The sequence below is a fragment of the Mytilus californianus genome, unplaced genomic scaffold (assembly GCF_021869535.1).
Source record: "Mytilus californianus isolate M0D057914Y unplaced genomic scaffold, xbMytCali1.0.p SCAF_5, whole genome shotgun sequence".
NCBI classification, from domain to species: domain Eukaryota; kingdom Metazoa; phylum Mollusca; class Bivalvia; order Mytilida; family Mytilidae; genus Mytilus; species Mytilus californianus.
Genome location: NW_026262701.1, coordinates 91,730,789 through 91,758,368, shown reverse-complemented (window position 1 = coordinate 91,758,368; position 27,580 = coordinate 91,730,789). Strand labels below are relative to the sequence as shown.

Genomic DNA, 27,580 nt, shown 5'->3' with positions numbered 1-27,580 from the left:
TATATATTATCATTATTTGATAAGGCAAGTTATATTGTATTTATCTGTTCTAACTAATTGTTATTTTTCAAAGTAAACGTTATCAATGATAATTTCAAAAGTCTTAAATGACTGGTTTTGTCCACTGATGTACATTTAAATTCTGTTTATTCACGAAGGGCTAATCATTAATCAAGAGACTGAACCATTTCTATAGGGCCACAAACATTTATAATGATATCATGCCATTTCCTTTGGAGTAAAAGTCCAGATTGCCAATACTTTGTTATCCTCTCTTTCCTTAGGAGGTAAAGTACTTGATGTTCAAGATTTTGTTATTCTCTTTTTCATTTGTAGTAAAAGAACCAGATGTTCAAGAGTTAATTAAATATCAGAACAAAATAACTCTAAATCATGCCCAATATCTATTAAAACCAATTAATTATAAATAATTGCAATGGAAATATTAAGTAAGGTAAATAGTTTGCTATTTTCTGGCAGTGTGTTCACTTCTAATTATGATTTATTTATGTAAATTATACATATAATATTATGCATTATTTCAGCTCAGCCAGTGTTTACATCTGATAACATTGACATGGTCAAACAGTTTGGTGAAATCAGTAAAGCAGTAGATATATATGTTAATGTTTATAGCGTTCCAAAATTCACCAGTTATATATGGTCTCGTGATGGAACATCAATAATAACACAAAATTCAGCAAAATATAAAACATCAAGTTTTCCTACTATTGTTAAGGATAAGGTTCATGGGAAGGAAGTACAACTAGATGGTTTCAATGTAACATTGACAATACGTGACTTGATAGCAGAGGACTTTGCTAATTATACTGTTACACTTAACAGTGTATTTGGAACTGTAAAGCACACGATTGTATTAGAATATGCCGGTAAATATGTTGGTTAAGTATAACTTAGTTCTTCATTTTAAGAAACGTTCAAGTTTTTCAGATATTATCCATCCGTCCATCATACTTAAAATTTAAGTTTTAATCCTCTTCTCTATATACTCAAATGCTCTAAGTGTACAAATCTTTGAAAAGGACAGTTTTGATATACTTTCTAAATATAGGACATTTATACACATGTATAATTTTTTATAGCTGCAAAAAAAAACATAATTTTCTTTTTAGTTTAATTAAATTAAAGTGGTTTTACTACCTATTTATCTTTTAAATTATTTGATTTATTTCTGTTCTATTTAGCAAATGAATGATCAGTTCAGCAACATTTTGCCTATTTTAACAAAAATGTATAAAAGTTGTGAGAAAAATGAGTAGTACACGAATGGTTCAATGTCGAAAGAATATTACTTTAATCAATCAATGCATAATAATAGTCAATATTATAATATTTTGGATAATGCGTGTGTTAGAATATTACCATTTCTATTGTTAGGGACGAAAAACCGTCTACTTTTTAAGGTGTGGAAATTGTATAGGTTAAATATATTTTATTTACTTAATGTAAAATTGATTGGACACAAGTTAATCATCATACTTATTTCGTCCACTCCGAAAAATTTAGATTTCTGTTGTTTCACGTAAAGAAAAATGTAATATACCAAATCATTTGTTAAAATCATCATTATATGTACATTATATTAGGTCGTTTTCACAACTGACGTGGCGGACTGTGAACCTGTACAATCAGTTTCATGTAATGAAAACTGTTTGCACATTTTTGTTCTCACCTGTACACCAGGTGTAATTAACTGTACATGAGAAATGTTCACAACAGTTTACCGTAAACTAGAAGTAATTTGAAGTGAATACATTTAGTTTTCTATGTTGAGTTTTGAAGATTGTTATTTGTCTTTCTCCATTTTTCTATCTATTTGCCATGGCGATGTCAGTTTGTCTTCAACTTATGACTTTGAACACCCTTTTGGTCTCTCCCGCCTCTTTTTCCATGCATATTACTTAAAATTGAATTGAAAATTTCTCTGTCAAATTCTGTAGAAGCGATGCAAATAGTTTGAAGTACTTTGACTTCGAAGGGAGGACACCGTTAGATAACGTTTTAAAAATTGGAGACTACAACAACGTAAGCATAGGCGAAAAAATAAAGAAATATTCAGGTTATTTCAGCGATGCAGGATTACTACACTTTAGACTTGTATTTTCGGATGCCATTGCAGCTAAACGAAGCATTTGACAAAGAGAAAGAATGGATTTTGCATTTCTGTAAATATTGACAATGCAATTTCCCATAGGAACTCCTTTTACGGCTAAAACTGTACCATTTTTACTATGAAGTTTAAAAAAAATCATATCCTAGAATGGAAAGTTCATATGCACTACAATTTTTTTCAAAGGTCAAAATATAGGGCTGTGCGGCATATTTTCAACGTGTATATGCCCCGAACTTCTAAGAGTTTAAACTAACACTAACACTAAATTTCTTAACTATCCCTACCTTGACTGTAGGATTACCACAAATTTCTATATAGACAATATGCATATGTATATTTACTGGTAACATTCCCAAGTTATGTCTCTATGAAACCTAGAGATCATAACTGGGAACAAGTATGTAAACAAAATTAACTATCTATGAATATTCTATATCTCCCCAAAAGAGGCATGGTTTGAGAAACAGCTGTATTTACAAAGTGCAACCTCTATGTATTCAAAAAAGGCTTTTCCCCCAACATACTGTTTATTTGTTATTGCACATGGCCCCGCTGTGTTAAGTATTAAAGGTCAAATTTCTCTGTATTTCTTTCACACACAAGGCCAAAAGTTGTCGAACCATTCTGGCCTTTGAATATTTGAGAGCATATCAATACTTAAAACACTTTTCAACAATTTTGTATGTATCATAAAATTGAAATATAATTTAGCGCTACATGATTTGTTGCTGTTAAAGGCACTTTGATACAATCCTGGTCAATCAAGATTGGAGCGAACCCACGTGCTACCCACGGAGTTCGAACTCACAACCTCAGCGTTGACAGGCTAGTGACACCCGGCTACCGAGGCCCCTGATCTACTAGTTATACCAAACACTGAACAGATAATATTTGTACTCCAATTTTCTTACTTTGCCCAATAAATATTTTTTATTTTATTTTTTTCTTAGAAATGAGTTTTTTAGGCGAGTGCTCTACAAGTGAAGCGAGCGGTATAATTTTTTTTAAATTGTGCGATTTAGAATTTATGTACATGTTATAACTGGGTTACTTTCTAGAAAAACGAGGAGAAACATGCTCTAATGAACGTTCACATGCATTATTCTGACTGAGCAAAATACTCTTTCCTTTTGCTCCTTAAAGATGCAATGCGTTTAAAACTCTTTAGCTTGACTAGAAGTGGTTGAACCAATTAAATATCCCTAATTATTATGAGCATGCCAATCACAATACCACCATCTTGGTTTCGAACGTTGGACCTCCTTTCCCGTTACAAAAGAGTTCTGCTTACATGCCAATAGACTAACAAGGGAAAATGAGGTTTCATCAAAATAAGATAATTCTGTGATTTTTTAAAAAAGTTCATGTGAATTTACAATTAATTTCATCCAAGTTAGATAGCTGGGTCTATGCCTGTTGAAACAAGGATCGGGGTGACGATGGTTCTAACACATATTGATGTGATTGTGGTCATCTAACGAAAGATTTTTAATTTTTGCCTCCTGGAACAGGTCTTCAAAGGTAAAACTAGATGCATTTCGGATAACTGTGTGTTCAATAACTACTTGTCCACGGCAATGAGCTGACACAACTGCATGTTGACATCCCGATTTTTGACCTTTTATTTACTTTTCTTGAATTGATTTATCACACGTGCGTTTGAATCGATCGGAGCAATATATGCAATATTATTAAAAAAAAGTCTATGTGAAAAAAAAAAATCAAGGAGAAACTAATTTTGGAGCGGCATGCGGACCAAAAAATTGCGAAGCGGTAGTTATTTATTTTATTGAAAAGTCAATTTCTCCAAAACAGAAGCGGAAAAATACAAAAAACTTATAATCAAATTGGTGTGGCCTTAATTTTTTCATACTGCTTCACACAAAACAAATGTAAACTACATGAATATTTCAACGGTTTATTATCTAGGTGTACCAGAGACTCCGGGTAATTTTAGTACGATAACAACATCAACTACTAGTATAACAATTCAATGGAATCCAAAAAGTGGTGACGGTTATAAACAATCATTTTACATACAATATAGGGTCCAAGGATCTTCTGAATGGACTACAGTATCAGCTGGTGAGAAAAGTATGAACGAACCAAAGAGTCGAAGAACATATGAAGTAACAGTCTTACAGGAAGGAAAGACCTATGAGATACGAATGTTTTCTGAGAATACAGCAGGAAAAAGAAGTAATTTCACAGACGTGTTGACTGCCTTTACTAAAAGTTCAGGTACAAAATTTGTATTAAAAATGCCTGTATGAATCTCCAGTGTAACGCCCAGTGGCAAATAATCAATTCATATAACATCATGTATATATCTTTTCATTTTTTTCTCTTATATGTATTCAGCATTTTTATGTTGTTTTTGTGTTTTTCAGGGTTAATGTGCTAAATTTCATTTTTCCTATACACATTTTCTTGACAATTTTGTGCAAATAGTGTTTCACTCCTTATTTAGAAATATACTTAAACTTAAAGTCCTAATATTAAATCAACTTCATTGGAATTTAAATTGAAAGTGAAGTCTCTACCTTATTAATTTCTTAATGGATTTACTGAGAAAATGGTCAACAGTCAGTGTTAATATCTTGCAAGGTAGATGATAAAAGTCGGCACTGGAAGTACTTTTAATTTATTTTGGCCAATAGGGGTTTCACTTAAAAAGAATATATACATATATTACTGTTTGTCAAATATGATATCTTTTTTAATTAAGAAAAGGTGATGTGGTACGCTTGCCAATGAGACAATATTCATAACAGAATAAAACAAGGAGTATGTAAACACATATACATGTCTACCTCCTTGCACGTAAAACATTTCAGTTTTGCATACTGTTCGTAACTTTAGAATAAATTGTTTAATTGAATCAAAGGAGCTGTGGAGGTAACGTCAAAGAGACAGACATCTTACTTCAAAAATATCAAAAAGCATCTAGAGGCCAACACACAGTCTTCAACAATAGACATATATATAATATGGCAAGCTTTAGATCATCCAGACTCTATAGAATATTTGAATAGATTTAACAAAATTTAATGAAATTAACAAAAACAATAATAATTGTGCCATTAACAACGACTTCTATAAATAACAACATCTTTTACCAAGATTATTCATCTGTGACGTACACATGAAAATATGGTGGGGGTATTTGATTAAGATCCCTACCCTAGCCTTTCAATATCGATCAGTAGATTAACAGAACAGAGGGAAACCCAGTAGAGTGATTACATTTATTTCTTACATAGTTGTATAAAAGGTAACAAAAACACACAAATTAATATCAAATAAATGCCATGATATTTAAGAATAATTGCTGTTTTTTAAAGCAAGCTCAAAGTATATAACATGTCAATAGGAGATCATGACGTCCTGCACTTAATACCGGTTGCTGTACTTTATAGATGATTTTACACATCAACTCAACTTAACTTAGGAAGACAAGATCTGGTTGAACTACAATTTGTATTTTACAGACTAAATGATAATTTTTTTTTGGACGACTCATTGCATGCATAGTATGATGATTTTGTATCTTAGATTAGATAGTTTACCTAAGTTACAGTTCGGCAGAAGCCTAATTTTATGTATTTGTATATACTTTAATAAAACATAGAAAAGAAGAAGATATTTGGTGGGTAAACCTTGGGTCAGGTCAAATGTGAAGGGGTGTTCCAAAGGAAACTCTAATACGGGTAATAAGGCACTTTGGAAGAACACCCCTCCTTCAAGAATGGTACGGCTACCATTGTGGTATATAAGGAGGTGCGATTCCTTGCTCATTGTCATTGTCATAAGTCTACGGAGACATAAGACCAAGGTACGGTACGTGGAAATTCGAGATCGAAGTCTCGTATATATAGGATACTATAACATTAAAGTGTAATAAAGAATAGTTCGGTGCCTGTTAGGAAATTTACGGACTTGTACAAGTAAGAGCTTCAAAAGTTGTACCGTATTTAGACAAGTGTTATAGCTTGTAGGGTACATAACTGTACCAAAAGGACAAGTGTGTTCCTGACCCAGGACACATTTGTAATAGAACAAATTTGTACCAGTTGTAAATATTTGAAATAGAATAGTTATAGCTAGTTCATTAGAGAACGCAAAGAGCAGTTGTACATACTTTATTTCATTGATGTCAATTTATGAATAAAGATTACTTGTTGGATAATTTGAAAATAGAAAATTTCGAGTCCAATATCAAACTGGTAACAAACTTTGTACGTAATAGAAATAAACACGCTTACCCTGCGTACACGTTACAATAGCATTGACATTTGTTCAATAAAGGCTTACAGTTTTGCAGTTCTGGTGATTTTGTTGACTTTGTTCCCTATTGTTTGCTGCTTGGCATTATCGGCCCTTTTCCTGCAACACATATTCAGGATCGTTACAAAAATAACATGAATGTATCTGACTTTTATTATGTGGGTTGTATTATTAACTGTTCACTGCTTCCAGGTCATTACAAAAGACGTGTTTCATCCTTTGAAATGCAGTGAAACGAAAATGGCTGTAAACAGTCAAGGAAAACAACTTAGTTTAAATAGTGTAAGGGATAGGTCTATTTTGGCAAAATAAATTCAAAATATTGCCATATCTTTACCTAGCGAAAAACCTGTTGTCATTTTACTCAGAAAATAAAACGTTTTTGTTAGGCAACTGTAAAATGGAAGTAATAACCTAGTTGTTTACATTTGCGATTTGATCTTAAAGAAGGTAATGGAATAATGTTTCTGTGACAAATTGAATTCATCGAAATATTTGTTACTTACATTGCATTTCAACGACATAAAATAATCAATATCTACAAACTTATTACTTCTTATTTATTCATTACAGAAACTTTGACATCATCAAGTGATTTTATTGGTGGCACGGTAGGTGCTGTTGTTTCGTTAGGGATTGTATGTGCTTCTGTTATGGTGCTCGTGTTCTTCAGAAGAAGAAAAGGTATGAGCGTATGCAAAGGTTAATATAAGCTAAAAATTAATAAAACAGCAATCCCTTTTGTCGAAGATTGTACGATGACCAATACTTATTTTTACATCCTCGTCTGTTTGTCTCTAGAGGATATATACATGTTTTAGTCATAGGCAATAATACTACATCTCTTCATTTTATATTAAGTCGTCATTAGGGACTGTTTTGACTTTGCTGTGAGGTATAATTATTTTGCAGTGTGTTTTGGTTATCTTTAAGCAGCCGTATCCAAGTAAAACGACAGTAACTTCAATTTACAGTTTCTACGATATGTGTTGTTTATTTTCGAGATTTTTACTTCAGTGATGTACATACAATCATATCAATATAAGCAACGATAATGAAAAATGTCCGGACAACTGCTTGATTTTACAACAATGGAAAGACGAAATAGGAGAATGATGGAATAACGGAATAGCGGAGAGAGTAATAATATACGTTCTAGATAATTTTTTGGAAGTATAAATTGCACAGAAAAAAAATCTTTCTATGCACTTTATATAAAAGAAAAAAAAAAACAATTAATAAGCTGGCCTTCAATGCCGACATTATTTTTGTTTGAAGGTTTTCTATTTATAATATGAAAGGGTAAGTTGAATTTGTTAACACACGTATTTTGATGTTCTTTTATTTGCAGGACATAATCAAACGGAAAAGTAAGTTATTATTTATGCACAAACTTTTAAGTTACCAAATAAAAGGTCGAAAACTATATTATTTTGAAACGTGTTTATATGGATTGCTTCATTTGTGTTTGTAAACTATTCAGTGATGTTACTGTATTTCCAAAGACAGGTAAAAATTAAACCTATATTCATAATGAAAACAATACTAGAATCGCTTAATTGATAGATTTACGGCAAAAGTAGAAACATACTTCATAAAAAACAGAAAACAAGTACACATTATAGTTATCACATACTGAAACTTTGCTTCGATTTCTTCAAAACATACATTTGTCTGTCGTTTATTGTAGTAACATGAATAAGGCCGTTGGGTTCTCCTTTGAATCGTTTAACATTTTGTCATGTCGGGACCTGTTATAGCTTACTATACAGTAGGAGATTTTTTCTCATTGTTGAAGACCTAACGATGGACATATAGTTGCTTATATTTACGATCTTCGGTCTGGTGGACAGTCGTCTCATTGGCAATCATTCCACATCTAAATAATTTATCATTGAAAAAAAAATTCAGGCTTCACTAATACAGTGCTAACTTATTTCTTTGACCATTGTTCATTTTGTCTTTAAGAAATGAAAAATCTTATGAAAACACTGGCTTCCAGGAAAGGCAAAAGGAGGATGAGTACGAAGAAGTTGGAAATAAATGTGGTAAGTTAGATTTCAAAATTATGATCCGTAATACTAGATAATATTTCGATAAAATCAAGTGATACTAAAAACAACTTGTTCACGACTCTGTTATTTTCAAGACACTACTTTATCTATTACATGTTAATTCATTCAGTGATGTTTATTGTTTCAGCTGTAAAACAAAAACAGTGAGTATATATAATATTTGATTGAGAATTATAATCGTTTGAAAACACACAATTTTAGAAGTGGGTCAATATGCGCAATTCATTTCACGTAATCGATAATGATAATTATTTTTTTTTCAATTTCTCTGCCCATATCGTTAACTTTGATAGATATGATTGCCCATTTCGCAGCTGAGGCATTTTTACATGTGAGGTTAAATAATCGGGGTACGAAGTGAAATTAATACACCTCAAAAAAGTATTTTGTAATGCATTTCCTCGTGGTAAAAAGCCCTATTTAACACAAACAGTTTTCTGAAAATACAGTTCTTTGCAAACATTGATTAACTCCATTGTTTTATACCTTCATTCTATGGTCATCTGCTCTTCAAATCAACAGAAATGGTCAATCTGAATATCTGTTGACTTGTTAAAATAACAACATGTCCAACATCACTGCACAGAGAATTATATATAAAAACATGACTATACAAGAACCTTGCAAACTTGCTTTTTTTCTTTTGCTATTGAATTCTTTGATTCAATCAACTTTGAAATGAACCAATACTGCGGACAGGCATTTTTTTGTATTTCACACTGTTTACAGTTTTTTTTATCATTTTGTTGCTAAAAATAACAGTTATTTAAAGTATTAAAGTTTACAAAACATTTCAACAAATATTGAACTTTGCGAAAGACCCATCACGAGTTGGTTGACCGTTGTGGAATATCTGTTTTACAGATGACGACAGATTTGTTTCAATTGTCGTAAACTCAATCCAGTCCTCTTTTCATCGAATGTGACCTACCCAATTAGACTGATCACCGGGTTTGTACTTTAATGAGCAACACGATGGTGCCACATGTGGAACAGGATCTGCCTACTCTTCCAGAGCACTATATAAATAACACATATCTGAGAGGGTGATAGAGCAGATTGTTACCCCGAGAAAACATTGTCAACTGAGGCGAAGACAAGGTTGACAATGTCTTTTCGAGGGGTAACAATCTGCTCTATCACCCTCTCAGATATGTGTTATTTAATTAATTACATATAATAAATGTTCTGTTATTACTGTGTATTAAATTTCAAATTCAAAGAAACAAACTGTGACGTCTTGTACATAGCAATCATCCGTATTCATTTAAGCGCACACTTGATCAAGCGTCTCCGTGAAGGGTAATAAAGTGTTTGCCATGGCATAGAGTAAATTGTCTCCCTCTTATCAACCAATCAAAATCTGACATTTTGACATGAAGTATAATAAATGAGGTTATCCCATGGTTTTTGATGGGAGTAGTGTTGCTCAGTCCTTATTTCTTTATATTGTGGTTTGTAGACTGCTGTTTGTCTTTTTGTTGTTTTTCATTTTTTGCCATGGCATTATCAGTTCGTTTTCGACTAATGAGTTTGATTATCCCTTTGGTATCTTCAGCCTCTCTTTTTTTCCGATTAACAACAAAACAAATGAAATCTTAAAAATTTAAATGCAGTGCAAAACTGTATTTCGTTTTGTTTGCAGAATGTCTGAAATATACATGTATGGTTCATCTGTATTCGTGAATGATGTGCTTCGTTTAACAAAAATTGAGATGTTGAAGAAAATTAACTTCAAATACAATGTTCACAATATGCATGACATATGATCCAAAGGTTCACACACAAATTTCCTCTTCTCGATTGTTCGAGCTAAGCATATACATATTAACATTATAATATACAAAACTATATATAGTTGCAACAGGAAGCTAATGTATAAAAAATAAAAAGATGCTTTCCTAAAGTATGATCCCAGGAATTTAATTGAAAGTGTAAATTCACATCAAGTTTTTACGGTTTTATCACTTATCAACAAACAAGTTAAGAAACTATTTTTCTATGCAGAATTTATGGACACTTTGGTCAAAATAAGAGCAAAACTAGAAAATCTTTTTTTTTCCATTTTATTCAGTCTATTTAAATTTCAAAATTGAAAATAACATTTTTCCGATGTTTTGATTTTACATATCAAAACGATATAACATTTTAGAAAAAAAAGCATTCAAATAAAAACCCAAACGCAAAATTAAAAACACTCAAAAGAAAACTTGTGACAAGAAACGACATATCAAGAAAACTTGCTTTGATTCCTAACTTTATTCTGTTTTAAGTCCGATTGTTCTTACTTTATTGTGCGTCCGTTTCGTCGAATTTGGCACAATGTTTCGGAATTTTGGATGTTTAATACTCTTCAACTTCGTATTTGATTTGGGTTTCAAACTGTTGATTCAAACTCCACCGATGAGTCTTTTGTAGACAAAACGTGCGTCTGGGGTACACAATTATAGGCCTGTTTTTATTTGTTTTTTTACAACCACTGGGTGTTTCATGTCCAGTAGTCAGAACTTCTGTGGTGATCTGAAATATCATTGATATTAACTGTTAACAAAACTTTGAATATTTTGAAATTCTAAGGATTTTCTAGCATATGAAAATATAACCTGAGCTGTATTCTGCAAAGCCTATCGGAGTTTTGAGGTCCCTTGTGCTCCCTCTTTGTTCTTTATTTGGCCTATTAATTTGTTTATTCGAGCATCACTGATGATTCTTAGTAGTCGAAACGCGTGTTTGGCATACAAAATTTTAAGCATGGTATCTTTGATGTGTTTTACTTTTGATTTTGCATACCAGGACAATATTTAATTCCACGTCGGTTATTCCCTATGCTTTATCACCTTAAGTTTGATTACATTCTCTCAGTTTATTTTGATTTCATATACGAGTTTTCCTTTTCACATCAATTGTCTAACCCTATATTCTTATATTGAATATCTTCAAAAAAATTATAATTTTTATGTTATTTTTTTTATGTTTTTATGCGGGAGGTTTGGCTAGCCGAAAACCAGGTTCAACCCACCATTTTTTCTTAAAATGTCCTGTACCAAGTCAGGAATATGGCAGTTGTTATCAAATATTCCGTTTCTATGTATGTTGGCGTTTATTTTTGTTGCAGTTCAGTGTTTCTGTTTTTCCGTTGTTTTCCTCTTATAGTTGCTGTGTTTCCCTCGGTTTTGGTTTATGACCCGGATTTGTTTTCTCTTAACCGATTTATGAATATTGAACAGCGGTATACTACTGTTGCCTTTATTTATGTATAACAGATCTATTAAAACCTACGAATCACTTGGTATCAAAGACAAGATTAACGTTTATGATGATTTAGAGAATCCAAAAGGTAAGTATTCTTTCTTGGCTTTCAAATATTCGGCATTGAGCATTCCTGATGAAGGTAAATCTAGAAAAGCGCTTCGGACGCATGAAATTTATAACTGTGTTATTTTCATTTTTTGAAGGCAGTGTTGAAATATAAAAAAAAATGTCTCTAATGTGCGAAAGATTATACAAATTTGTAAATGATAGAGGATGTATCAGCTGCAAACACTTTTAGATAACAAAATTTAGTTACCTATCGACTAATATCATTGCATGCTTCAAAGAAAATATTTCGATAGCAGTATTTATAATCATATGTCTTTGTTAATTTGTTATAATATTCATTGTATGTATGTAAACTGACTGAATGTCCAGGATATATCATACCCTAGAGATAATTCAAATGACCAATATTTCAAACGAACAGCATTTTAATTGATGTTTTTATCTTTCAAATAGCTGATCTTAAACCACGAACTCTTGAAATAAAACCTTTAGAATATGATTTCTACTAGTATCGTTACTTTGGAATTTCATGTTAGTTTGAAACTTTTATAATGAGTTTGAATTCTTCAGTGATAAATATTCCACGCATAACATGATCGATAAGAAAAAGACATTTAAAAAAATGCAGGTTATGCAGTGTGGTATAACTCAAATCACTGCAGAAACTTGCCAGGCATGGTAAAACATGTGTAATAAGGATAGCGAATATACTGGAAAGCGATTCATACTACATCAATCAGTAACAACCGAATCGTTCTAGAAATTTTACGTCTGAAGATTTAAGATATTTAATAGCCTCCCAAAAATTGTCCCGATTATGTTAAAATTTTATGATGAGCCATTGTTAAACGTTTTGTTTTCTTTGACAAATATTAGCTTATTTGCCGTTTATTTTATATTTTTATATATCAGATATAAAATAATAAAGCAAAAATCATCCGCTATATAAAATATTTCAGATTGTCCAGATTTTATTTTTAATATCGATCTGGCATATTTTTACCAGATGACTGGTTCAGGCTCCTTTGCGTCATCCTGTTGGTAGCTAGACTGTGTATTTATTTTTTACTGAATGTTTGTTCTAGACAGCAAAAGGCAATTTTTTCTGTGCACATTATTTAAGAGATAACTGTCTTGTATTTGAAGCTTGGCCTACGTAAAACGTGGGTTTTACTGTCGTATATTGAATTTACCTGGCAATGCGGAGCGGAGCTGGTAAACCGATATATGTGAAAGCAAAACCAAGTTTTAGGTAGGCCAAGCTTCAAATACAATACGGTTATTTCTATTCTAATGCAAAATAAACAAACATGTCCATTTCAGCCATTATTTTGGTGTAAAATTCCATAAAACGTAGAGATATTACTATTGTGTGGACTCTTGTACATGATTACAAATATTATGGTGTCATCAAGTTTGATTTATAGATTATCTGATTCCGTTCATGAGTTGCAGTCCAATGGATATCTATAACGACAACTCATTTTATATGTGATCGAGAAGTTGTAATATATTTAATAACACTTTTTACTTTTAGGTCTGACACCATCTAAATCGTAAGTTTCAGCATGATGTCCTATGTAAGACTGAAAATTAATGAGCATATTAATTAATGTTTCTTTCCTGTATACATAAAGAAAGCCTTTAAGAAGGGTGTTTAATTTGATTTTGAAATATCATATCCTGTATAAACATATGTAAAACAATGTATTTTCAATCTATTCAAAAGACGAAAAAAGATTGATTTTCGATTGACTGTTATTGTTTTCACTTAGTACAGAAACTTTAGAACTACACCAAATTAACCTTCCACTTAATGGTAAACTAGTATACATAATGTAACTTAATAAGCAACAATATCTATTGATAAAATGAAAGAAATTATTCCGATTTGCACAACAAACAAATTTAAAATAATCTGTATATATATATATATATATAATTCGTCTAAACATCAGCCCAACAATGTTAGATCTGTAAATTTGATATATATATATATAAATACTTCGTTTTAAATTCAGCCTAACAATGGTAGATTTGCATATTTGAGACGGAAAATTTTTGTTCTTTGCTAAGCAGGACTCGAACGGCTATTTCTGTGCCATATACAGCTCCACAGAAAAGCCTATAGATAATCTAGGTTTTGTTAGTCGATGAATGTCCAACCTCATCAGTGTTAAAAGGCTTGTGATCACTGTAGATGAACTTCTCAGACCACTCGGCCACAGAGTCTACCTGAGAAGACATGAAATATGCACATCCTCACTGCTCTTTTTTCTAAGACACCCTAGTTTTCTGAGTCACAGATTTTTATTGAGACTTCAAATGCAAATTTCATGATTAAAACTACTTTTCGGCGACCTATTACCGTATATATTTTTCATGTCATAGATCTAGACTTAATACCAGCTTCCAAGTCAAAATTTCTTAGTTTTAAAGTTAATTTTCATTCCTATGTAATGTGTCGCACGGGGTGTCAATTTCTCATCTCACGGGGAGAGGCATTAACTAAATGAAGAATTATTTTGCCTTTGATTCGGTCTTCATCTACAGGTAATAGACATAACATCATGACCTTAAGGTTAAATGCCGTGAAGGCAATAACCAATTTTCAAAAAAATCTTGTAAAACAAATTGTCACATTTTGAAGTGACAAATTGTTCTGCATTCTTGGTCTGATGTAGAATAGTTGGTGATCATGTAGGCATTGTTGCTGTTTTTATGTTTCATTGTTTAATTAGCAAGAATAAATGGGCACCTGTATTTTACATGCATTTAATCCATGACCTTTATTTAATATCTAGTTGTCGTCCAAACCGTGCTAAGACTTAAGAACTAATGCATTCAACACTGATTCTCTAAGTTGAATGATGTTAATGTTGTTGTCGAATTTGACCATCCAGCCATAGGAACAAGAACACGAAAAATAAAATTCGCAGAAATATAAGCACATATACAACTAGCTCGAGGTGTATTGTCGATGCGCCTGTACCATCGCAAGGAAGAATATAAATTCTGCCAAAGAAATGTTTTAAGGAGTTGAAAGATACTTTGATTCAAGATTTTCTATTTGTAACATCTCAGCAAAAAAGAAAAAAATAACAAAATGTATAAAAAATGTTATTTCTGCAAATGAAAACTGATACAAAAAGGCAAACATGTATGAAAAAAGTCAAAATAACAAATCAATCACAGCTGAATGTCACATACTTACATGTATTACCTCTAGAGTTAAAAGTGTTAAATTGTCAACTGCAAAATTAAACAATCAACCATTACAACAACTAGAGGCTCAACTTCATTACTTTTGTTGTAAACAAGAAAATTTAAGAGTAGCAACAAGTGGCCTATTCCGTAACTGGGATGTTGATAAAAGAATTTAATGGAATATTGATTTGACACCCATATTATTCCTGATAAATGTTGTTAATTTTGGCCTTGTACTTTCAAACAAGAAGTTGCAAATAAGTCTTTTAAAAGCTTTTTTTTTTATAATAAATGCATGTTATCAATTCCAACATTTGATGGAATTGCGATTTTCCGAATGGTTTTAATGGGAGTTACATGTCACTAATGCCTCCGATGCCACCCAATCAGTTGTACATGAGAACTGTTGTAGGTTGGTCTCAAAATCATCAATCCATTTATGTTTCAAAGCAATTCATATAAAATTTTTAAGAGAGACGAATTTTCAAAATTAGTCAATCAAAATCAAAGATTTACAGTGGCCATGGGTTTTGACCAATCTTGAAGGCGACTTTATTACATAATTCATACCACATTTGTTTACAATTGGTACAGAAGTTTTTAAAAAAAATATCTGCAATGTGAAACGTTTACGGGCCACAACGACGAAGGCGGACGCCAAGTAATGGCAACAGCTCGGATCTTTTAACTAATAAAATTGAGAATGGAAATGGGGAATGTGTCAAAGAGACAACAACCCGACCACAGAGCAGACAACAGCAGAAGGCCATCAACAGGTCTTCAATGCAGCGAGAAATTCCCGCACCCGGAGGCGTCCTTCAGCTGGCACCTAAACAAATATATATACTAGTTCAGTGATAATGAACGCCATACTAAACTCGAAATTGTACACAAGAAACTAAAATTAAAAATAATACAAGACTAACAAAGGCTAGAGGCTCCTGACTTGGGACAGGCGCAAAATTGCGGCGGGGTTAAACATGTTTATGAGATCTCAACCCTCCCCCTATACCTCTAGCCAATGTAGAAAAGTAAACGCATAACAATACGCACATTAAAATTCAGTTCAAGAGAAGTCCGAGTCTGATGTCAGAAGATGTAACCAAAGAAAATAAACAAAATGACAATAATACATAAATAACAACAGACTACTAGCAGTTAACTGACATGCCAGCTCCAGACTTCAATTAAACTGATTGAAAGATTATGTCTTCATCATATGAGTATCAGGCACAGTCCTTCCCGTTAGGGGTTTAGTATCATACCATCATAACATATATGAGAAGAACATAACCCGTGTCATGCCAACAACTGGTTTTTAAATAAATGTGTTTAGTGCCGATGCAAAGACCCTATAAGTGAATCAATATTAACGCCAAAATATGCAATCTTTAATGACCTGACAACAGTATCGTAACTATATCCCTTCTTAATAAGTCTATTTAAAGGTTTTGTTAGTTTCAGAGGTGAATACTGACATTTTTGTGCTTTATAAAGAATATTTTCATAAAAAATCGGATGTGAAATACCTGAACGTATAAGAAGTCTGCATGTTGAGCTATATTTACGAATGATGTCCTTATACCGATGATAAAATTTAGCAAATGTTTTGACTAGTTTGTGATATCGAAAACCCTGGTGTAATAATTTTTCAGTAATACATAAATTTCTCTCGCTAAAATCTAAAACATTGTTACATACACGAGCGAATCGTACAAGTTGAGATATATAAACACCGTAAGATGGTGACAAGGGAACGTCACCATCTAAAAATGGATTATTAACGATAGGAAATGAAAAATCATCTCTTTTATCATATATTTTAGTATTAAGCTTTCCGTTAATGATATAGATATCAAGATCGAGGAAAGGGCAGTGGTCATTGTTAGTATTAGCTTTATTTAAAGTAAGTTCAACAGGATAAATTTCTTTAGTATACATACTGAAGTCGTCATTATTGAGAGCCAAAATATCATCCAAATATCTAAAAGTATTATTAAATTTGTGTATCAGATGTTGTTTCGATGGGTCTTTACTGATTTTTGTCATAAATTGTAACTCATAGCAATACAAAAAAAGGTCCGCAATAAGTGGTGCACAGTTAGTCCCCATTGGAATTCCGATAACCTGACGATATACGGAATCTCCAAAGCGAACAAAAATGTTATCTAGTAAAAATTCAAGGGCATATATAGTATCAAAGCATGTCCAATTGACATAGTTTTTTTTGTTTTTTGCTACTAAAAAATGACCTAAAAGAGTTTGAACATATATATTCACATTTTGACTTTTTAAATGCCCATTTAATTAGGTGTGTGAATTTTTTCTTAATGAGAATGTGAGGCAATGTAGTATATAGGGTAGAAAAATCAAAACTTTGAACAGATTCAAAATCACCAATATATGCATGCAATTTATCAAGTACTTCCAACGAGTTCTTGACACTCCAAAAGTAATTAATTCCACTATTTTCGAAGGCCTTATTTGAACAATTTATTATCAGGTTTTTGATTGTACCAAGTGTACTGGTAAGAAGAATAGACAATGTAGTAGTGGAACAATGGCTTGAAGACGAAATGAATCTATATTTGTAAGGTGTTTTGTGTAGCTTCGGAAGCCGATACATAGTTGGGACTTTCATTGTATTTGGTTCTGCTTGTAAAGCGGTAGCTAAAAGTTTATGTTTGTTACAGATGTCGTTTTCTGAAAATGGAGTCAGTTGGAATGTTGGTGAATTGGTGATTTTCAGAACCTCAATGTAAAATTTACGTCAAACAATAATAATATTATTAGCAGCTTTATCGGCCGGGACAAAAACAAATTCCTTGGCTAGATCTTTTAGTTTATGTTTGATACGAGAAATAGGTTTATTGTGGTTATTGTTAAGAGTAAAATGTTCTTTAAAATGTTGAATACGTATATCAACTATGTTCATTACTGATTTAAAAAAAGAGTCCAAAGATTTTTTGTCAGCTTTTTCCCGTTTTATCCATTTCAAACAGTAAGTATGGAGTGAGTCGTGGATGATATTACGACACTCATTCCAATTAATAATTGACGGGGGACGATATTTAGGTCCTTTATTGAGGAATGATTTTAACTCTCGGTCTTGAACGATGTTAAGATCTCCTGTTATAACATGGGAAATGGGTCCATAAATGTATTCGGAATTACTGCAATTACATGAAGTAGGTGTATTTTCACTGACATTAACATCTTTACACAATTGGCTATAATTAAACACAAATTTCCGGGTAGATTTCTTGTAAATATAACAAATAAGAGGGAGCTCAGTATTATCAAAATATCCCGGAATTTGTTCTTTAACAGAATGGTCGTTAAAAATACCGGCAATATTTACAAAATCAAAACCTTTATTGACATACTTTATTTTAATAAACTGTTTTTTATGATCTTCAGGGCGATCAATTTTGGGAAACAGTTTAGAATAACAATATGCCATTATAATTTGAACGATTTCATACTTAGGACTGCTATATGAAATTGTGTTGCAATCCTCTAAAATTTTATTTAACTTATTAACCGGTAATGAACAGAGCTTTGTTAACAGATAATGTCTGCCGTTGTTTTTTGAAATAGAAATTAGGTCCGAAATATTGGTATGATTGGTATGCCTAATTACCATGAGATACTTAATATGTCACCCCGCACAAAACATCACATTTCGATGAAAAATATTTAAAAATCTTTAAAACCAAGATATTTTGACTGGGAAAATTAATTTATCCTTAAACTTGCATTTGCGACATGAGAAACTGGGGAGGGATGTATTTGGGAGCGTCTCCTTCTTCTTGCTCGGAATGGACTACTGTCCGTGCACTAAATTATTTGGCGTTAAAATTTTCAAAACAGAAAATTTGGACTTACCTTAAACCTTTTTTATTTTCTTCTCAGTCGACACCCCGCGTCAAATGTAGCCGACACCCTCACGTGTGGTTTTCTACACGGTGAAAATGTATGCAAATGATATGTAAATTGTTAGGCAAAAACATGAAGAAATATGTACATTTATATGTTTTGGAGTTTAGTGTGACGTCCATTTTCACTGAACTAGTACACAATTTTATTTAGGGGCCAGCTGAGGACCACCTCCGGGTGCTGGATTTTCTGGCTGCGTTGAAGACCCATTGGTGGCCTTCGGCTGTTGTCTGCTCTTTGATCGGGTTGTTCTCTCTTTGACATATTCCCCATTTCCATTCTCAATTTTACATGTATGAAAACTGAAGCTTACATGTTAAAAAAAAATTATTAAGTTTATTAGTTTGATTTATATTTTTTCCTTATTTTTCACTTTTTTTCTATTTTAGCTCGTTGGACCATTACGAAGCTTTAGGTATTCAAGATAAACCTTGCATTTATTCTGAACTAGAAAACCAGAAAGGTATTTAGAATTGCTAATCATATAATATCTAACATGTTTAAATATAACACTTGCTTGGTTTGACATTTTCCTTTCCCGTGTAGCATATTCAACTTGAAATTCTTTTAAAACGAAATAAGATATAAAGACAAAAACATTTTTCAGTTGTCATTAATGAGATACTTTTGTTATCATTTTAGAAGAGATACAGCTAAAGGAGTAAGTACTATTTGCATCTTAGTAGTTATATTTCGTCTGAAAAAGTTTCAAGATATTGTCATTTTGATTTTTGTATATATTTCTAGTATTAATCTATGGTTGAGCAGTTATTTTTTTTTTATTATTCTGGAATGCAAATGTTATACACACACTATTTGTATTTACTTTCTGCAACACCAGATCAAACATTCGAATTTGGCGATTGCGATACCTTTAGTTCATAAAAATATGTATCAGATTAATTAAACACTGACATAAAGTGCCAGTTTAATCGTATAAGATTGTTTCATATTGGCAACCTTTGACAAATTTCCAACGCGTCTTTGGAATTTCGCATGACCTCCAAACGGGAATGAATCCGGTGCGTCGACATGGCATCTCCTGCTATACATGTATCACCCGCCATGCAAATCATTCAAAATAAAACGATGGATAATAAGACGCAATCGGTCAATTAAAGGATAAGACAAGTTGTGATATAAGACTGCAAAAGAAGTCTATCTTGAGGCGAGATCCCGACACATCGTATCAAAACAAATTATTGTATGTGTAAGCATTTTTTGTCCAAAATACCTTTCATACATATTTCATTTACTCCTTGTCATTAACATCGTTAAGGTAAGGGCAATGAAATAAGTATGTACACATTTGAATCATATTACTTTTTTAGATGTACAGTATACTAAAATAAACAGCTATTTTATCTTATTTTATGCTTATTTTCATCCAAACTTTTTCTACTATTGTTAGAGATTTGTATATCTTGATATTGTGTGCTGATTATATATTCCTCTTGTGTTACTGTTTTGAGAAGAGAATTATAGTTGTTTGAATGTTTACTATTTAATAGAACGAATAGTATGCATGATATATCTGGTATACGCCAATGAGCCAGCAATTTAATGACACAAAAAGACACCACCAGATCAGCAATAGGTCTTTATTAGTCAAAAAGTGTACCGGTATTTAAAAGTATTTAACTTCTAAATCGCACATTGTCTAAAAGGAATAATCTCAATCAACGATCGGAAGAGATTTGAAAGAATGATGATTACACCAAAAGTTTTCTATTTAAAGTACATATACAATAGATTATCACAAAAGAACATGTGTTATTTGTTGTAGACAACCGGCAGAGAAAAATATACTTAAAGCATCAAATAATCATAAAGAAGGTCGTAAACTAAATACAACACAAGGTAAGTGTTTTTGTAATGATAATATTGGAGCGAAGAACTATATCTCTGTAGCTTAAATTTGAATTGCTTTCTACCGTAGCCATATATAATTTGAAATCAAAAACATATGTCTATTATCAAAATAAAAAGATAGTAGAACCTATTTTTTATATTTTCTTGCGAATTTTGTGTTAGAATAAGCATTATAGGTAAGTGTAGATTTGTGCAAAAGTAATGTTAAAGTGAGAAGAGTGGGTCCTCTAAGCTCTTAAAATATTGAACGTTTATAATTACTTTCGTAGCTGTCAATCGTTGCGACATCTGTTAAAGCTCTGTTTTTAAAATGGTGATATTTATTTAGACTTTTGAGGTTTAATCAATATGTATAACGGTCTTTTCAATTAAGTTATAAAATATTCAAAAGCATGTTTTTTTTAGTTTTTAAATTTTAAATCAAGACAATATCATGCATAAAATCAGAATTAGCTTTTTGCATTCAGAGTGTATTATTTCTATTTCGATACTGCCATAGTAGATACAATTTCAAATACATCGTACAATATCTAACCATTGTTGTTATTAAAGATGAAGAGATTAATACATATATTTTTTTCAATAACGTATAGCCCCCGTCAACCTAGACCACGATCGCACCACGCTCACCGCGATCTAAAATAAATTCAGATCGTGGTGAGGTCGCGGTATGAGCAGTTGTTTTCACGATGCTACTACGTCCTCATATCGCTTCTACAAAGATCCCGCTACGATTATACCACGTTCTCACCACGCTTATTCTGCGACCTCACTACGATTATCATGATCTTACTACGCTCATCACGTTCTTACTACGACCATACCACGATTTATACGATTGCAACACGATCTTACCACGCTTCTACTGCGATTATAGCACGCTCTTACCACGATCATACTACGATCATACCACGTTCATACCGCGATCTTACTACACTCTCAGCAATAAAGTCAACATCGTGTTCCATATAAATACTGTTCCATTCCTTCTATTTCTCATTAAAACGAACACTTAAAAAAAACAAAATCCGGCGATGGTGACAAAGAATTAACAGAGAGAGATGATTGGATGATAAGGAACTTCAAATCCTCCATCCTCATGTTCATGAGGTACAAGAAAAGACATTAGTAAGTGTAAGTATAGTAATGATATTGTAAAGACTTTATTGATTTGAATTGATTTTTGAAGTGTAAATCGAAGGAAAACAAACGAAATGAAAAAAAAAATAGAAAGAAGAATGCATTGAAGTGTTGGACAACGTATTCCTTATCCCATAGAATTCTTTTTCAAATGTATTTATTTAAAATCAAATATCGAAAAAAAGCACAAATCTAAGACGCCTTATTTTCAAATATAAAAGTTGTTCAATACGATGCATTACTTACCGAGTCTGCTGCCCAGCATCTCAAAACCATCGATTGAGATTAGTAAAGCCGTAATGCATCAGCATGAAATATGATAATACATATTTAAGGCCCTGCAGAGTACTGGCCAATAGTAATCACCTTATCCATTCGTCCGTCTGTCCGTCAGTACTTTCGTCGTTGTACGATAACTCAAGTTTGCTTTCAAGTTGACAGATTTAATTCATATCTATTAGATAAAATAAATTACCACTAGAGAAAACTCCCCTGGGAGCAATTTCGATTTTCGTTTTCGAGAAATCAGACTGAGGTTAGTGGATCTTCATGGCAGTGTCATATTTCTAGGTTTTTTTTTGTTTTGTTTTTTTTTGTTTTTAATTTATATGCGGTCTACAAATCCATATGACAACAAAAATGTCAAGGAATAGAGCAATAAGATGGGACTCTGTTATTATTATAGTTTAAACGAATAATTCGATAAGTTTTTAATCGATTTTGCTTTTTCCTTTTAAGATGAAGAAAAAATTACTAGCAGCTGAAAACTGTGCTTCCTCGGCCACATCTGCTGATGAAATCGATGAAACCCCAGGTGATATTCCAAGCATTTCGAAAACGACAGGACTGAAAGCAAAAGCTCACAAACATACGCATGATACATCAGAAACTGAGGATGTTCTTCTAGCTGGCATTGAAGACCGCAGCAATAAGATGATGGCCCTCCATCAGCAAGTGCCAGAGAGATTGCGACCAGTCAGCTCCGACAGGGAACGAGACGTATTTGTTGACTTGATACGCACGGTAATTACTGAGCTAGATCACTTCGTAGGGCGGCGATGTCAGCAAGACATCAGTTACACTCTCTACAGATAAAGAGAGCACAAAGCGTCCCGACTCCAGTGATACAACCGCAACTAAGACAACAGATGCAACCTCTGCAAGCACCATCTATCATCTAATCTGCTTAATGACAACCACCAACATCTCAATGGCATGCTCAGCCTTCGTCAAACGTTTCTGTGTGGCAGTCACAAGATGTCAATTGGGTTTCACAACAGTTTCCTCAACCGCGACAAAACATGTCCCAACTTCAGCCTATTCGATCTTCTTCCGCCGGTCCAAGTGTGCCAGTATCGGGATGGAATGGTATCGCCAACAGATCTATGATTGTATTACCTTCCCCCACAAGACAAGCAGATAATTCGCGCACCAGTCAGTCTTCTTTTCACCTGAATGATTTCAGACCCGGATCCAGACAATGCTTAGACACAATACTATGTATTTGTATTAGTATCTCATTTTTTGTTATTCATTCAGACAGAGAGTCTTTAAAGTCTAGACAGTCATTATACTGGGATTAATCATAAAGTTGATTGTGTATTCTTTAGAAAGAAATAAAGTGTACGGTTTTTGCTGATTTTTATTTTTATGGTATGCTTTTTATCGAAACTACGGAGATGCATACTATGATTTAAAGAAAAGAAAAAAAGAAACGTGTCAACTTACAGAAGGGTTAACCATAACATCAAAACGGTGACTACGTGACAGATTAGATTGAAAATTGACAAGTTGAATTCTATTTAGCTTTTATTCCCCATTTACCACCTTTTGATATTTAATGGACTTCACAACATAATCTTGAAGACATCTTGTATACATGACCGAATGCAGCACCCGGATATCCGCTGATATATACATTATACAATAGGAAAGATAATCAAGGGATATACAAACAACGCCCATGATTTGATACATGTAAAAGACCATCCATGGGTCTTCAACGTACATCGCGATTATCAATCACTAAACAAACAAAAACACTCACACACATGCATATACGTACACGCAGTTTCCCGTTAAGGAAAAATTGCAAAACTTTTATTTTTCTCCGCAAAAGATATTTCCTGTGTATAGATTAAAACCTATCTGTCTGTCCGTCCGTCTGTATGTCTGTCTATCCGAAATGTGTTATCCATAAATGATATTAGAAACAATTTGAAGATTGTTATAAAAATTGTTGAGATGTTAGATAATTATATGAAGATGTGTATATTATAAGGGATAACTTCTATTTGGGTTTGGGGGGATATACAATTGACGGATGTATGTACTTTTTTTATAAAGCTTAGAGGATATGTTGTGTAAAGAACATTTCTTTTGGTTACTAGTATTCATATGTGTTTTGATAATATTTTAGTAACTATTTTTTTATTCATATTTTTAGGTATTCATATGTTTCAGCTTTATTACAATATTTATTGAATACAACAAAAAATCATTATGACAAACACAATTAAGGATAAAAGTTATATAAATTTATTGTGATGGTACCATGCGTTCCTGCCATGGTACAGATCCAGCGGGGCTATTGAAATATAATAAAAAAATTCTCTCTGTTTCTTTGCTGCACAATTTAATGAGGATGAGATATCTCATGAGGTTGCTGCAACCGTGTCCCTATTTGGGCCTACTACACTGTTGAACTCATGCATGTTTGCATTAGCTCGCCGAAGACCCGGTACAAGATTGTGAAGGTCGTCTTCCATGTCAAGTTGGACATTTTGCAGGTTTGGATATCTCATCCTCATTAAATTGTGCAAACATACACAAGTCTCTATTACTAGTATGACACTCACTGTGTCTGGTACTTTCATCAAAGTGAAAAGAAATATTTACCATGTCTGTGCCAAAATACCGAATGCATTTTCCACCACTCGTCTTCCCCTGGAAATTCTGTAATTTGTTATTGCTTGTTCTTTTGACATTCCACGTATGGAATATGGCTTCATCAAATATGTCCTCAACCCAAATGCCTCGTTACCTAATAGAAAGTATGGCATGTTCTGATCATTATTAAGCAATGGATCCGGTTCTGGAAATCCAATTGTCCCATCTTCTAAACCTTCCTTCAGTTCGGATGCATTGTATATTTGGGCATCTGAATTGGAACCGTATCCGCCAACATCAATCCTTAAAAACTTGTAGTCAGCATCAACCAAGGCAAGGAATACCAGTGAGAAAAAACCCTTGTAATTGTGGTAAAGGGATCCAGTTTTAGGTGGGCATCTAATAGCAACATGTTTGCCATATAATGCACCACACGCATGTGGAACGTTCCATCTCTTCTGAAATTCGTCTGCAATAGCCCTCCAATCATTTGGGTCAGTTGGACATGAAAACACCTCATCTTTATATTCTTCAACCTTTGCTCGGCAAACCTCGGGTAAATTTGTGCTTATAGTATTCCGAGCAATTCTAAAGTCATACTGCAAGGTCGAATACTTGTCACCAGTAGCTAAATGTCTTAAAGTGATGGCAAGTTTAAGACCAGGCGACAGGGCTCTTCTGAATAGAGTATCTGTCTTCTTGATTCTATGACCAACTCTGTTAAGAAGTTCATGGAACATCTCTGATGGCATTCTAAAAAAATAATAAAGAAGGAAGGTTCATCCTCAATTCGTAACTCGTTCATCAACTGATCATAATGACCAAACTGGAGTCTCCTTTCGGTTGATAACCAAGGACGAACCAAACAGGACCTACGCCGTCTAAAATTTCTTCTTATTCTTCTTTTTCGCTCTCTCAATAACAATATCATGGCCTGGTCGTTAAGATTTTGTATCTGTGTTAATGATTGTAGAAGCATTACTACATGTACATGGTCTTGTGTTTCCATGGTTCAATTGAAATTGGTGCTTCAAACAAAACCTTGAGCTTTTATATATTTTATGTGACAATGACAATGAGCATGACTATAAATCGAAATGGTCGTAGTATGAACGTAGTCAGGGCGTAAAAAAAGGGTGATGAAGACGGCATGAGGGTGCTAGAATCGTACTATGAACAGCGTGGTATAAACGTGGTATAGTTGTAGTAGAAGCGTGGTTAGGTCGCGGTGAGAACGTGATGGTCGTAGTGAGGTCGTAGTAACGTCGCTGTGATATCGTAGCGCAGTCTCTCCGACTAGAATTGCGCTTTCGCTACGCTCTCGCTACGTTGGTACAGCGACCTTTGCGGTCTTACCACGACCTCACTGCGCTCTTACTACGCTTCTACTACAACCTGATTTCGCCACGACCGCACCACGATTTTTTGAACATGTTCAAAGTTGGTCCATGTTCATCACGATCATGAAGACCTCACCACGACCGTAACACGACCTTACTGCGATCTAGACGATCTCACTACGAACGTCAAAATTTGTATTTATTTCAGAGATCGTAGTGCGATCGTGGCCTAGTGTGACGGGGTATAATGATGAATATAAATATGACAAATGTTCATAATTTTTTTTTTTGGAATATTCGAGTTTTCTTCCTGGTTTTCAATTTCAATTGAGATCTAGTCCTAGTCGTTTGGCATTATACATATGAATATTATAAAATTAATGGTGAACGTTATTTGACATTTTTTTTCATAATCCCTAAAATAATAGTTTGTGTTTTGTGGACAATTCTAGAAGCTTACTTTTGTAGTACAATTTTCAGTTACTGCACATATTTTCTAGTTTTTTGTTTTTTTTTTATTTCAGGACCAAAAGAAAACGTTTATGCTAATGAAGTATTTTGATGCAAATATTGCCACATAAATAATGTATATTGCTATATAACAGTTTAATGAGAGTCACCACCAACATATTGTTTTAAACTGTAATGCTATGACTTGTAAATATGCGGGCAACATTCAGTCTATATTCTAAAGAGGGAAGTGAAAATAAAGAACTTTGTTTCTATGCAAGCTGTCGCGCTAATTTATACAAAGTTTTATGTAAATAGGATGTTTCTTGAAATCTGAATACATGCTGACTTATATAAGTCATAATTCAGATAGCATTAGTTTTCACTATATGTCCACCAATGTTTAAATAAAAGAACAATTTATTGGAAAATTAACAAATCAGCATCCTCTTGATTGCTATTATTCTGTAACAATTTAATAGAAAATATTAGTATACTTTATTGGTGTTATGCATATGTAAGACATCTGTGTTATAGTTCTTGGTTTGCCATATCTTACAGTTTTAACTTGTAGTCGATGAACTTCTTTAAACATTTCAAATGTGATTTTTTTTAGAAAAGGTTCTAAAAGCATAGCCTTTGTTAGGATCTTGACATATTGTTATATGTAACAACAATCTTTTAGGATCAATAAAAACCCGACAACTTGTAGGATCCCGAGCCTTTGGCAACATACTGTTATTCGTAGATTTACCAACCAAAGTAAACATAACGTTTTACACCTAAACGGAATGTGTTTATTCATTTTTGAATAGTTTGAAGATTGATTCTAAGGATCAAAACATTAAAATCTAATAAAAGCAATGAAGATATCTATCCATGTTTTAACTGTATACATCGTTTTTGTTTCCCCTTTTGGTTGAACA

General features: G+C 32.9%; 1 protein-coding gene and 1 long non-coding RNA gene across 3 annotated transcripts in view; both read left to right on the top strand.

Annotated features, from left to right (window-relative positions):
* The window catches only part of LOC127703268 (neural cell adhesion molecule 1-like), a 109,988-nt gene extending 82,462 nt beyond the window's left edge, over positions 1 to 27,526 (top strand). Inside the window, exons 11-14 of one of the 2 annotated variants that reach the window (XM_052207785.1) lie at positions 19,353 to 19,426; positions 19,606 to 19,624; positions 20,750 to 20,823; positions 26,729 to 27,526. In XM_052207785.1, coding sequence (XP_052063745.1) covers positions 19,353 to 19,426; positions 19,606 to 19,624; positions 20,750 to 20,823; positions 26,729 to 26,766 — 205 coding nt within the window. In that variant the 3' untranslated portion in view covers positions 26,767 to 27,526. The remainder of the gene's footprint in view (positions 1 to 19,352; positions 19,427 to 19,605; positions 19,625 to 20,749; positions 20,824 to 26,728) is intronic. The other variant, XM_052207786.1, reaches the window with a different exon arrangement.
* LOC127703270 (uncharacterized) lies at positions 6,992 to 8,472 on the top strand. The gene is made up of 3 exons (XR_007982886.1): positions 6,992 to 7,105; positions 7,773 to 7,791; positions 8,390 to 8,472. It is a non-coding gene; the product is annotated as an uncharacterized LOC127703270 (long non-coding RNA).
* Positions 27,527 to 27,580: the final 54 nt, after the last annotated feature.